Source organism: Giraffa tippelskirchi, chromosome 1 (assembly GCF_054371585.1).
Source record: "Giraffa tippelskirchi isolate mGirTip1 chromosome 1, T2T-mGirTip1v1.2.pri, whole genome shotgun sequence".
Classification (NCBI taxonomy): domain Eukaryota; kingdom Metazoa; phylum Chordata; class Mammalia; order Artiodactyla; family Giraffidae; genus Giraffa; species Giraffa tippelskirchi.
The window spans coordinates 1,982,752-1,996,996 of record NC_137275.1 but is presented as its reverse complement, the minus strand read 5'-3'; the positions used below and the strand labels follow the sequence as shown (position 1 = coordinate 1,996,996).

The 14,245-nt window shown below is 53.8% G+C and overlaps 1 protein-coding gene across 10 annotated transcripts in view; it reads right to left on the bottom strand.

Annotated features, from left to right (window-relative positions):
• ADD1 (adducin 1) overlaps positions 1–14,245 on the bottom strand; it is an 88,416-nt gene that overhangs the window by 5,342 nt on the left and 68,829 nt on the right. For 4 of the 10 annotated variants that reach the window (XM_081579967.1, XM_081580006.1, XM_081579978.1 and 1 more), the window contains exons 9-13: positions 13,972–14,148; positions 9,628–9,879; positions 6,940–7,041; positions 6,193–6,282; positions 1,209–1,365 (exon numbers count right to left, since the gene is read on the bottom strand). In XM_081579967.1, coding sequence (XP_081436093.1) covers positions 1,209–1,365; positions 6,193–6,282; positions 6,940–7,041; positions 9,628–9,879; positions 13,972–14,148 — 778 coding nt within the window. Of the gene's footprint in view, positions 1–1,208; positions 1,366–5,383; positions 5,477–6,192; positions 6,283–6,939; positions 7,042–9,534; positions 9,880–13,971; positions 14,149–14,245 lie in introns of all 10 variants that reach the window. The other 6 variants (XM_081579931.1, XM_081579997.1, XM_081579948.1 and 3 more) reach the window with 3 other exon arrangements.

Here is a 14,245-nt window from a genome sequence, read left to right as displayed (position 1 = left end):
GACCTCCATTCCAGGAGGGAGAAGAGTCCACCCTAAGGCCGGGAACGGCGGCACGAGCCTCCTGGGGGGGACGCCCCGCCCCAGGGTCTGCACAGCGACGGCCCCACGGCCCTCCGGGAGAGCGGTTCGGACCCCCGAGCCTCTCTCCTGCTGTCGAATGTCCGAGTCTGCTTTAGAAACCTGGAGTGTGACCAGCCGCTCCAAGCGGCTCTGGCTCCGAGCCGTCTCCTTTCCTCTGCTGTAACCAGTCCCAGCGCGCTCTACACAAGCGCGTCCTCCCAGCCTCAGTGAGCTGCCAACACAAAGACGGCCCCCGCCTGGGCCACCTCTTCACAGGGTGCGGAAAGGGCTCACACGGGGGCCTGGGCCTGTGACCACGCAGGGCTTACGGAGAAAACCCCGCGCCAGGACTGTGGCTGAGATGAAGGTGGAGAGGCTGGGTGCAGGGGTGTGGGTCAGACCCAGGCTGGCGTCTGCCACATGCGGCCTTGTTCTGGGGAACAGGCTTCTCTGCTCTAACTGGTGAGAAAAGGCCCAGCGCTCAGGGTTACTGTGAACGAAATGAAACACAGGCATGCACAGCACGCGCAGGGCCTGCCACAACACAACTGCTCAAAAACGACTCAAGTATGAATGAGACCAGAAGTTCCGACGAGGCCCCTCCTCGGGGAACTGCTAACAGTGAAGCACTATACACAACAAAGGCAGACTGTATCTTAAAGTAATACCCAGACCGGCCTGCCCGCCAGCTACCCCCGGTTAATCGATGCGTTCTTCTTCGGCCACCCTGAGCCCTCCACACAGATGGCTATCCAGCTAGGAGACCGAGCACTGCCCGGCACCGCCCGGAACCTGGACAGGAGAGGGCCTGCCAGAGCTCCCGAGGCCACAGAGGCCCACGGACCCCCTCCCTCCCTTCTCCCCCGTGGCTTCACTGCAGCGCTGACAAGCAGGGCTCCTTTCAGGCCCTGCCTCGTGCTGGTGCGGGGCTCGGACCAGCGGGGGTCCCCCCCAGCGTGTCTGACCGCAGGCAGGACCCCTCTCACGCGTGGACCCCCGGCCCTCCCGACCAGACCAATTAGAGCCGTGATTACCCTCGACGTCCTCCGGAACTAGCCCGGGGGAGGCCAGGACGTGCACCTGGAGTCACCACAGGACAAGGAGCTCGCAGGCCGCGGCTTCTCCTCTGGGACCGCGGGGCTGCTCACCTTCAGGGCCCTTCTGCTTGCGCTCCACCTCCCTGCGGTACTCCTCCAGCTCGCGGTCAGTGAGCGTGTTGAAGGGGTTGGGGCCGGTGGTGCTCACGATGACATGCGGCTGGTATTCCTTCTCAATGATGGCCTTGGAGGCCGTCACTAGTTCGCCCTGCAGACAGAAAGGGACAAACTGTCTGTAGGGGCCCCCGGGACTCTCCCTCCTCCCAGGCGGGGCGGACGGACGGCAGGGGACACAGCACCCCTGAGGGGCACCTGAGGCTCAGGTGGGGCAGCAGCCTGCAGCGTAGAGGACAGAGAAGCAGGACTTCGATGCTCCAGACCGAATGTACCAGGAGAGCGGACCCTCGGGAAGGCCTTCAGATTTCAGGGGCAAAGGCACCCAAGTGCAGCTGGAGCGTGGAGGGCACCCCAGGGGGGCCAGGTCCTCACACAGGGATGCAGAGGATTTCTCCAGCCAATCACCCTCCTCCCCATTGGACAATGTCCCCCACAGCACTCGCGCAGGCATGCGCAGCAACGCGCTTCTGCTCTAAGAGCACAGACAAGCTCTGCTCCTTTGTGCGTCTGGTGAGTAACCAAAGCCTGGAACTTGTGCCCAGACATGAAGAGGTGACCACACGACACAGAACACCAGTGCTTGTCTGGGGAATTTGGAAAACCGTAAGAACTGACACAAAAGAAGAAAGCAGGCTTAAGCACAGCGAAGCACCGGGCGGCCCCGCCTGGGAGGAGGAGGCCGCGCAGTCAGGCAGGCCACCCCCCAGGGACGCGGGCAGCAGGCAGGCTGCCCCTGGCACCAAGCCCACCCACAACTGTGCCCCACAGCCTGCCTGCTGGCCCCACGTGCTCTGGAGCTCATGTCCGAGAAAGCCAGGCAGAACTCAAACACGTCCCGTGACTCAACGATAACTCTGGAAACAAGAGCAGACGGGGGGAGCTGCGCTCGCTCAGGCATCAGGCCTGGCCCGGCAGCACCCTCCTCGGGGGCGACACTGGAGGCAGAGGGCACTCGAGCACTGGGCACAAGGGACAGTAAGGCCAGTCCGCGACATTCAGCTCACCAGCCAAGCGCTGCCCTGGGAACCTGGGCTGAGGGGTCGCTGTCCAGGGACGTGGACCCAGAGGGGAGAAGGAGAAGGCTGGAGCTCGCAGCCTGTGCTCAAAGAGCCTCTAGATTCGAGATCGGCTGCCTAGATGGGGGGTGGGGGGCTCTTCCTGAGCAGGCCTGACCCCAGGTGTCCTGGCTTTTCACCCAGAAGGCACCTCGCCTCCCAGACAGTGATGGGGTCATCGTCTGCCCTGAGTCAGCTCTGTGCCCCGAGACAAGCCCCTTCTTGTCTGTTCTCCTTGAGAGGGGCCTGCGGGCTGACAGAGGCTGAGACAGGCTGAGCTCTGATGTTCTCGGAACTGCGGCAACTAGGGAGTGGCGTCTGCATCCTGGTATCACTGCCAATAAGATGGAGGAGGTTCAAGTTCTCAGAGGAGTGTTCACATTCATTTAACCTAACGTTCACAATGAGTAAAGGAATAAAATATCAAGAATCAAACTTGGTTACACCCTGTGGTCAAGCAAGGCCCTTCCTCCAGGACATCTGGTTCTCCAGGTGCAGCACGGCTGGGTCCTGCTTCACGGGCAGGAAGCTCCCTCTTCCAAACTCCTCAGCTGAGGGCCGAGCCGCCTTCCAGAAGCTCTGAACAGACCCGGGGATAGGGGACCCTGTTACTCCAGAGGGAGGGGATGCAGAGGGCCCCAGGCCTGCTGCTGAGCAACAGGGTTGAGGAATTGGGATGTGGAAGGGCTGCTCCCTCCAGCAGCCCCCAGAGGTTCTCGCCCTTCCATCCTGGGAGCCACCACCACAGGCCCCACACAACACAGATGCCCAGCAACGACTTCTGCACCTGACTGCCGGGGTCTGGGTGGGGTGACAGCTTCATCTCCAGAACTGCGCAAACCTGGCCCGGTGCCCTGACCTGAGCATAGGTTTTCACCAGTAAAACCTATTCAGATCTGAGTTTACACTCCAGGTGCTGGGCCAAGTACGTACTAGATGATCAACACCAACTTCCCGAGCGAGTCCACCAGGTGGGCTGCAGGCGCCTCACGTCTCCAGCACGCAGTGGGGCTACATGCGCACATCAGGACAGGGAACCTTGTGCTACACAAGTCAGATAGTTTTCAGCAGACTTACACACCCTGGTCTCTAACAACTCAATTCACTCGTAACAAAATCCAGAAGGGAGAGCCGGCCTAGCCAGCACTGGAGTCAAGCACGCCTGCAGTCGGGCTCAGCGTTCCTCTGGGAACCAGAGCGTTGGGTGCAGCTGGGACCCGCTGCCCTGCTCACCAGGGTGTCAAAGACACTGTTGCTGTGAAAATGAAATACGCTGGGTGGGAAGAAGACCAGGGTGTAAACGTGAGCACCGCAAGAGGACAATGGAGGAAAGGCAGGAACAGACATCTGCACACTGGGACGCCAGCACCGGCCTGCCGGGAGCAGTGTCCTCGGTCACCCGCCCCTGAGGCCGCACTCAGGGCGAGCATGTCTTCCACTGAGGCGGGGACTCTGGAGCAGCCAGGAACCTCCTCCCACAGAGGCTCAGCTTCCCAGCCCGGCATCCGACACTTCACGAAGCAGCCACAGGTGACTGTGACGCACTCCCAACTCTGAGCACCACTGGACACAGCAAAGGCCAGACGACACCTGGACGAGCAGCTGCCCACAGAGCACCCTGCAGACAGCCCTCCCGCGGCACAGACAGAAGCCACCTGCACAGAACAACGCCAGAGACAGCACAGCAATGACTACCAACTGGCTCGAGCCCCCAGGGCCAGAGGGAGATGTGGGCTCTCGTGGTTAAGCGTCCTGGGCTCATGGACTCAACACACTGTGATGTATCTGAGAGAAAAAATTATGAACTAGTAAGATCACAACAGCTGATGGCCCAGATGAGCAACATGAAAAACGAGCTGAGAGAGATAAAAAGACACTGTTCTTCCTCGCTGTGAGAAGTTCCTCCAAGAATGGTAACTGGACGTTCGTTCTAAGGACAAGGAAAAATGGGACCCGTGGAATTAATATATAAAACATGCAAAAGAATCTCATCAGCACACGAATTAGTACAAATCTGATTTCTCTGGCAACTGAAACATGGATAAATATTTGCATCTCACTGGAGATGTATTAATTGAAAAAGGCCCCGAAAATTCCCCTTGAACACAGGGTACACACAACTCAGCGGTGTCTGTCCTTGACACCAGCAGCCTTGAGTGCACACAGAAAGTTTCCTTCCACCTGGGCAGGTCCTACAAGATACGCTCCCCACTGACTGTACGTATCACGTACACAGAGAAATTACAATTTGGGATTTCAAATTTGGCTAAGTCCTTTTCCCCCCTGCAACATTTAAAGCAATTATCTAGGGTTTTTTGGTTTTGTTTTGTTTTAGGTAAAAATACTGGTGGCTTAGACAGTAAAGGGCCTGCCTGCAACACGGGAGCCCCAGGTTCGACCCCCGGGTTGGAAGATCCTCTGGAGAAGGAAATGGCAACCCACGCCAGTATTATTGCCTGGAGAATTCCACGGATGGAGGAGCCTGGTGGGTTATGGTCCATGGGGTCGCAAAGAGTCGGACACAACTGAGCGACTACCACGTCCATTTTCGCATTTTATCAACAAGGGCTGGCAAAGACTGCCCTGTTTTATTTCCCATTCCTCTGAAATGACATTTTTCAACGATGCAGCCTTCGACTGCCACGTTCATTACATTCGGATCACAGCTGAGCAAGCTGAGAGAGGAGGTCTCACGGGAGAGCAGCCACACTGCTCGTGGGCGACCCACGAGGCTTCTGCAGCTGGCACCTTGTAATAGGCTAAGTCCTAAAACACGCACCAACCAAAGTCACATGCAGATCTTGAGAAACATCACTAAGATCAACCATTTCTCAGCACAACATAAAAAATGCTGAAAAGTATAAAAATAACCTCATATAAGGTGTTTAATTAAAGAACAGAATGGGCAGAACAGAACCTTCTGTACAATCTCACAAATAGCTCAGATTCGTTTAAAGCTCCTTGGCACCTAAGACAACACCAAGCGCAGGAGAGGGGCAGGGCAGGTAACAAGCAAGGGGTGCCGGCAGGTAGCGGAGGAGGGGTGGTGAGTACCTTTCTAAAAGAGAGAGACTTAGCAGGACTAAAGGTCTGCTCTGTACGCTCGAGCCCTTCGATTCTTTCCGTACAGTCAGAGAGGGGTGCGTCCTGCAACAGTAAACTGAGTGGTCAGAGCCCACCAGGCCCAGCCGAGCACATCCCCCAGCGCAGCGGGGAGCAGCAGAGGGCATGCAGCGAGACGGCCATCAGCAGCCCGGGCAGGGGCATGGCGCTTCGACGTGCAGACACGGGCCACAGAGCCGACCGCGGCGGCCCACACCACAGACAGCGCCACAGTCAGCTACCCTGGCGAGTCGAGTCTAAAGCATCAGGCGGCAGCGTAACTGTCAGAGATAACTACTTACACAGTTACCTTCAGGGTGCCACGAGGGGCAGTCCTTCCACAGAGTGAGTGTAAATGTGCATCACATTTACAGGGACCCGCACGGCACTTTCCCAAGCAGCACGCTGTCGTGGACAGCAGCACATACAAGAACCACCGTCCACCCCCCGCCCCGCATGTCCCACAGCTCCCGCCGGAACCAGGTCAACCCAGGCCCCAAGCAGGCAGCCTGCGTTGCCCTCACCCAGGCGTGCATGACGCAGAGCAGGCTTGGGGGACACGGCCCTCGGCATGCGGATGCTCGGTCTACAACTCAAGGAAAAGGGGCCGGATTACTTCTTACCACAAAGACTCTAAACAAAGGGAACTGGGTGCCTAGGACACTTACCTCATAGTCATCCTCTCCCAACTTAAGAGTAATTTGGAGCAGGCGGTGACAGAGTCACCACCCCTTAACGTCAGAACCGTTCTGAGTGCTCACCTGGACAAGGCTCCTGTCCATCACCACACCAGACAACACCTGGGACTGGGGGCCAGCCGTCTTAATGTCCTGCAAGTTCTGCTCCCGAATCTGAGGACGGCAAGAAGAGAGACACATCGCCAGTACAGAGAGCACGCGCTGTGCCCGAAGCTGCCATGTGCTCAGGCCCCCAAGCCATGCACACGCTGCCCTCTGTGCTGCCCTGCTCTCTGGTGGGGCCTGCACGGCTACCCTGCCCGCCGAACGCTGCTGGTCCAGCCTGATTAGTGACCCAAGACTCAGAGGGTTCGACAGACCCTCCAGACTTGCTGCTTCTTCTGGACGAGTTCAGCAGGCATGGATCTCACTGCCCTCGCTAAATTGAGGGGAGATGCCCCGTGTGCCCATCTTCTAGGGACACTGTGAACACTGGTGGGTCTCACGTTCCCACACACCAAACATTCACAACTCTTCAAATGGACCCTGCAAGGCAGCGGCAAAGGCTGCTCTCGCCAGGGACAGGCTCTGACTTCAACTCTGCTCTGCTGAGGGACCAGCGTCGTTCAAGAATGGGGCCCAGAAGCGCCCGCTGCTCACCGCCGGGCACAGCACGGCAGGTAAAGGGCGGACATGGCAGTCACGGGACGGCCGCAGCCGGCCTCTCAGGGCTGGCACTCTCCCGGGCAGCCACAAGCAGCCCGCCCCGCCCGGAGCCACCTCCTCCCACACACGCGTTTCCAGCAATTGCTGGCGGCAGTCAGCACGCACCTTGTTCCTCATCTCCTGGACCTCTTTTGGGTTAGTGTTCAATGGAACAAACAGGTTAGGGACAGCAGAGGTGGAAGTTCTGTGTCCATCCTCTTTAGTCCACTAAAATATCAAGAAGAGTTGAGAAGTCAGAATCGTGACAACAGAAAGTGACACCACAGCATCCAAGTTGTCCAACTCATCTCACATCTGGTCATGCACTGACCCTCACAGAGAATGAACCAATGACCGTACCACAGCGTCACTGCAGTGGCTGGAAACCAGTCATGCAGGGAGCCCGAGTTGTGACTGACTGGCAAGGCCTGTCAAAAAGCCCAGCTGAAACCCAGGGCACGACACAGGCTGCTGACAGCTACACCCCATGACGGCCTTGGACTAGTCGTGGAGGACCCTTCAGAGCACATTGGTTCACCACTCTGAGAGACCCCAACACCAAAGCCGGCGGGAAGCGTGAGATGACAGGGTCAAGAGAAGCGGTATGATGCTGCTGGCCCGGTGAGGGAAGATTCTGTGCGGTGAAGCAAGAGGGGGCATCACCAAAGTTTGCATTAAAAATAAACTCCGCATCAGAATGCACTATTTGCGTAGCTATTTCAACCCAAGAAAAGTACTGTATGAAGACTTATACAGTAGCTACCTGGTGGAAGAGTTTGGTGATGTCAAGTACTTTATATAGTTAATACTTTTGAGTGTTACAACAATGTCCCACACAAACGTAAAGCACTCCCGAGCCCTCACTGGAAGGCTGTTTTAGATACCAGTGCATACTATCAGCACACGGCGCCTTTCTTGCGTACTTTGTTTTTGGACCTCCAATCAAATATGAGATTTTTAATCAAATTCTAACCCTCGGGCATGAGTTGGCACTGAGCACTAAAACAAGCCCGTGGTAGAGAGCAGATGTTATGCCTTTCAGGGTGTTTTCAAGAGGCAATAAAATAGCCATAAACCAAGAGATTCTGAAGAAAGCAGCAAAACTGTCCAATGCTGGGCCGCTGTGCAGGCAGCGTGGGATGGGCATGGGCTGCGAGGTACTCACTGCCGTTATCTCCTCAGACAAAAACAACTCCAGCTTCTTATCAAACATAATGCTTAGTCAAACATTAAAACAATCACCTCAGAAGCTTGAACACGTTGAAAAACTTAAGAACAATTATTATAAATTAATATACCAACCTGGGAACACTGCAAGGAAGGCATATCACTCCAGAACAGTGAGAAACAGGTTTAAAAGCTGAACAGTCTCCCCTTCGACTTACACAGTGACTGAAATACCTAAAGCAATTTAATATTTTTTCAAGCGAATAGTCAATAAGGCTCAAAGCTGCTGTGACACATACACTTAGGAAAACTTCCTCACAGCAGTTCAGCACTCTGTATGTCTATGGTCAGCAGAAAGCCATTTTTAGGCCCATTCCCTTTAACAAGTAAACTAAATTAGAAACTAAACAAATAAAATGAAAAAAGAAAAAAAGGGACAGAGAGAGAGAGAAGGAAGGTGAGAGAGCAGGGAAGAGGAGACTGGCTCCAACTTGGAGCCCGGCCATGTGCACGCAGAGTCTCTGCCACGTGACACGCTCCTCAGGAGCACAGAGGCTGTCTCAAGAGCTGTGCCTCAGGAGACACCAGACCCACCTGGGGAGACAGAACGTACTTCTTGTAAATAAACCTATGCAGCAGGAGCACTTTCACAAGGGAAGCAGGACGGCCCGCTGGGCTTGCGTGGGGTCCCGTCTCAGGACATCTAGGCTGATTTCACCTCTGCTCCTGCGGAACTAACCACGCAGAGACGCGTGAGTCCCGGCCTGTGCCCTCGCGTGAGGCCCCACCTAGGGCCTCGCCTACTGGGATGCAGGGCTGCCCAGAGACAGCTGAGCGCCAGGACCGCGGAGCAGCTCCCCAGGCCGCGTTCCTCCTGACAGGAAGCTCGCCTCCCAACGCCTGGGGCTGGCACTGGCAGGGGGCCTGCTGCACTTGGGTCATGCCGCACCAGCAGGAGTCAGAGACTCCACTATGGCTGTCTACTCACATGCAACAGTCCATGCAGAAGGGGGCTGGCTGAGAGCGTTCGGAGGCTCTGGGACGACAGCAAGCAGGGAAGGAGGCTAACAAGAGGGTCAGCTGAGAAGACACTGTGAGCCATGAGGGAAAAACTGCTTAAGAAAACACTAGGGCTTGACAGAAATGCCTGAGTTAGCAACGGAATCAAGCAGCTGAGTTTACGACATTAAACAGCAGGCAATGCTCTACATCTGTGTCATAAAGTATCCAAGATTCTTCAAATACGGTTTGAACTGAATGACAGTCCCACTTTCAGGTTAACCCACGCAAGTGATGCGCTATTTCTGCTGTGCACAGAGTTAGGTAATGCTGGAATTACTGCAGAGGCACAATATATCTTAAGCAGTTTCAAACAGACAGTATTACTTGAATTATAGCTGAAGCAAAAATGGATTTGAATTCAGGCTGAAGAAGGTTAATGAGGGAGGTTTGCCTGAAATCTAGGTCAGAGGGTGAGAGTCCCAGAGCCTCCGAAGCCCCAGCAAGCCGACCTGCTCTACATCATCTAACTATGAACAGTAAGGAGGCACAGACCAAGCAGTCGGTAATACAGCTTGGCACGCAGACACCGGACGAGAGAGACTGCAGCAAGGGTTTCACGTGACCGTGTGTAATGTTCGTCCACACCTTAGTCTTCGACTTGGGGCTGCTTCCGTTCTGCCCTTCCTCAGAAGCATCGTCAGCTCGGCCAGAGCTCAGCCACCTCGTCTTCTCTCGCTGCTGCTTCTGAAAACTGTGTCTGAGAGGGGAGCAAGTGCCCGAGTCACCGTCACCAGCAAAGGAGTAACCTGTGACACTGGCAGGAACCTCCACATCGCTGTATTTTTTAGATTTCTCTCTCAGAGCAGGGTATCGGTAAGGGTAGCCAGTTCTATAACCCTAGGGGCCAAAAAGAAAGAGACAGTCGGTAGTCCAGACCTCAAAACAGTGTTTCGCTTTAGAAAACTGGAACTATCTGTAAGAGTAGAGAATATGCACACCCTATGTACGTGGGTGCCCAGAAATGCAAGGATGTGCACAGGTACGAAAACGCTAACAGCAGCACTACTCCCAGAGTCCCAAAGTAAAAAACCCAGAAGTCCATCAATAGTAGAATGGATGAACTGTGGGCCATTCACACAGCAGAACAGGACACAGTAGTGAGAACACGCTGTTACCAGGGGAGCCACGCGCATGGATCTCCACAAACACGACGCTGAGTGAGAGAAGCCCACTGTGAGAGCGCACCGTGCGACTCCACTCACAGACAGAGGAGGCCAGTCCTCGCTGTCACAAGGACGCACAGAGGCCGCCCCTGGGACGCGGTGAGAGACTCAGAGCGGGGACGGAGGCTCTGGGGTACTGGCATTCGATACAGGTGCTGGTTAAACAGCATGTTCAGTTCTTAAGAATTAATATAGGTGTGCTCTTCTGTTTTTATATATATATATCAAGAAAAAGTTAAAATGTAAAAAGCAACCTGGGTTTACCTGCTGCTGGTTACAGAACAAGTGATATTAACCAACGTACTTGACACTTTTTTTTTTTAACCTTTTCAGTTGCAGTTTAAATGCTGTGATAATCTTTCAGGAAGACCAACTGGTACCTGGCAACATCACTTCATCTCTAAACGCAGCAGCACTTGAGTGAGCCTCCAACCCTGGTCTCCTGCACTTCACAGCACGCAGCCCGCTGATTCCCGCCTCGCTAACAGCACCGAGCCCATGTGCCCCCCGTGTGCTGACCGCACAGACAGTGTCTCTAGGCCAGGATGATGCCTCACTCACCCGTCTCCAGAACTGAGTGTCCAGGAGCCCTGACCGACATGACAGTGGCCCCCAGGGCTCCCACCTCCATAAAACCCTTCCCCTATGCTATCAGTGGGCCCAGGGCCTGCTTCAAGACAGAAGCATTCTGCCAAGGTGCCATGTGTTGCATGAGAGTGCAGCGCCCACCTTGAGAGGGTCTCCCAGTCCACTGCTGGCGCTGAAGGAGCAAGCTGCTTTGACACCTGAGCGGCAAGAAAATGAATTCTGCCCACCATATGCGGAGTCTGAAGTGGATCCTCCACCATAAGAGCCTTCTGCTGAGAACACAGCCCAGGCCAACACCCTGACTGCAGCCTTGGGAGGCCTGTCACCAAGGACCTGACTCAGCCTGGACTGTGCCTAGACTCCCAACCCAGTGTCATACCTGGACCAGGTCATTCACGGCACCTTCACTGTGAATGACGAAGGGATTCAGATTTGAAAGGATCACACAGGGCTGGTAGCAAGGATGAGTCAGCGGCTACATTCTACCTGCCAAGCCACTTCAGAAACGCTGCTCTAAATACGGGAATTCTCCTTCCCCTTTAGGTGTTCCTACTCGTTGGAGGCCACCTTTATTACCAACCATTCCCTTAAAACATTCAAAAAACGGTGGTAATGATCCCCAAGTGGAGCTGGCTGTTGTTTACTTTTGTTTTATAACTACACTCAGGAAGATAGGCAAATGTCTTCCCTTTTTTAACACGCTTTTTTCCCATTTAAGAACATGCTTTGTTGAAGAATAATAAAAGGTAACAACTCAGCTACAAAAGACTATCTTCTGAAAAATACAGTTCTTAATTCATTCAAGTTTCCTCTTGCTGAAAGTCAGGGCTCTTGAGTAATCTTCATGAATTCCAAATAAACCATCCAGGACGTCACAAACTTTTATTCTGAGGGGATATTGTTTTTTTCTTTATTCTTCCCCTTTAAATGCCAGACAAAAATCAGAGCAAAACTCAGACCTCAGACCTACTACATGTTAAAAATTGGCTTTATTCCTTCTTTTGAGAAGCTGGAATTATATCTCGATTTTTTGGGTAACAAGTTAGCATTTCTTCTGTGTATGCCAGAAATGTTTATGAATATCATATGAAGTAATTCTTACAGTGTGAGAATCTTCAACTATTCTCTACTGACTCAATTATTGGCAAACATATACAGTTGATCAGAATGCTAAATTAAAACACAGACTACAAATCAGTGATTGCTGTCCAAGTTTATTTCTCATAAACCACAGAGCCTTCTAATATTAAGAATAACCTGTGCACACTAAGGGCACTGAATAAAATACCCTTGCTATAATCTCGCTTATTTTCTTTTTCATTCTTTATCTGCCTCGCCCCACTCAAATTAGAGTTACCAAGTCTAATTCTCTCTCTGCACCATCCAGAATGTACTGAGTACAAAAGATGTGGCAGGCTGGTGTTCTCTTGATTTTTATTCCTCCCTCCCATTCCCACTTGGCTTGTAGGTGGAAGAGCAGGGAAAAGTCAAAGTGTCTGCCCAAGGGAGAGGAGAAGGCACGGTGAGACTGGGGCCCCCACGACCCTTGCTTTGCCCGGCCCCTCCGGTGCCGGCCCCCGGGTCAGATCCCGGGGTTACCGTCCCCACTCTCAGCCTGCTCTGGGTGACTTTCCTGAGACTGCACTACCCCGGCCTGCCTCTTCCACTGATCGTCTCCACGAGCTCGGCTCCCTTCCTGTCCCCGTGCCCAGTTCTGGCTCAAGCCCCATCTCTGCCCCTGCAGCTGCCATCGTGCTCCGTCAGGCACACGTCGAGGTGCTGGGCTGCATCTGGGACCTGTCTGTCCATTTCCCCACAAGGCCCTGAACTCCTCGAGGGCAAGAACTGTGTTCCCGTTCATAGCTAGAGTAGACGGTCAGTTAGTGCAGCCCACCCTCCCTGAGCAAACGAGTTCAGCAGTCAGGAGGGTCTACTCTCCATTCACCACTCTCCTCAGTCACACCCACACTGTCAGCATCACTGCTCAGCCGTTCACTCCCAGCTCTCCCTTTACAGCAACAAACATTCTCCTAAGTCAGAGAACTTCAGGGAGAAGAACCTCCGGAGGACACTTAGCACACGCTGAACCAGACCCATGAGTTCTCTTCAGAAAAGTGAAACTTCCTGCCTCCTGAAGCCACCTATCCCCGCCAAGACCTGGTCCGATGGTGGGAACTCTTGTGAAGCCGGCACCAGCCCTTTCAATGGCTTCTCTGCCCCACACGCCCACTACTTAATGTCCATGTGGCCGTAGGACGGACTCTTGAACCCTATCTAAGAGACATGACGCTGCAGCAGAAGAAGGGCCCGGCACCGAGCCATCTGTCTTTACTGAGGTTGCTTCTGCCCTAACATTTAAACTGATTGGTGAGATCAGAGACGGACCAGAAAGGCACGGTCCCGGCCCCTCGGCCAGGTCGCCCAGCGTGCCCTGGGCTGGGTCTCCAGTCGTGCCCGTGGCCTGGTTACAGTTGCCTCCCTTTTCTCAGCATAAGCTGTCACGCTTTGACCTCTTCTTTGAGGTCCCTCTCAAGGGTCACCCTCTACAAAAATTTCCTCTATAATCCTTGCAAAATGATGACATCCCTCACTGCAACCAAAGAGACCACATCCTACCACAGACTATTTTAACATTCCTATTAAGCTGAAAGCCCCACGGTCATGCTCTGTACCACGATGGGCTCCATGTCCCTGCAAGAGGCAGCAAAGGGTTTCCCATGCAATAGAGCAGCAGCAAAGTGTGTGAAACACAGCAGACAGGCCCCACAGGGCTAGAATTTACTGTTGTAACAAACAAGACACTCGGCTGACTGACTGATGCAGAAAGGCCCCCTGGACAGCTTGCTTTTGGGCTGACGGGTCCTGAGCTGACCCTGCTACTCAAGGACTCAGTTACCCAGCAAAGCACACTATCCTCTGTGCTCCTATCCCCACACAGTCCAAACAACGCCATCTTTAAAAACAAAAGGAGACAAGAAACCCTCACCTGTGCATTCAATCACAATTTAGCTTAGAACTTAAACTTCCCTGGTACATGTTCACGGTTCTGGAGACTGAAAGCATTCCGACATTGCCTGAAAACAGTAATTTCATAATACCATTTCACTAGCTATAAAAACACCAACATTTGTGCTCTTAGGATGAAAGCAGTATCATCAAGTGGTGACCACATTCTTACCAGATTATCCAGCATCCGCATGAGGGCTTCAAACTCCTGTTCACCAATCTGCCACTTGGGCGGTGATCCGCTGCCTTCCCCTGTCGGGGACCCAGGGGACCGGGTCTTGGCTTTGTACTTCCCAGGATCCAGGAGGACTAAATTGTCTGGCCCTCCCGCACTCGCCAGAGTTCGAACCTTTTCCAAAACAAGCAAACACAACAGTTGGAGTTCCTTACTGATCAAGCAGGTCAGATGAGTATGAGAGATCACTTCAATAGAAATGGAGGTGGCA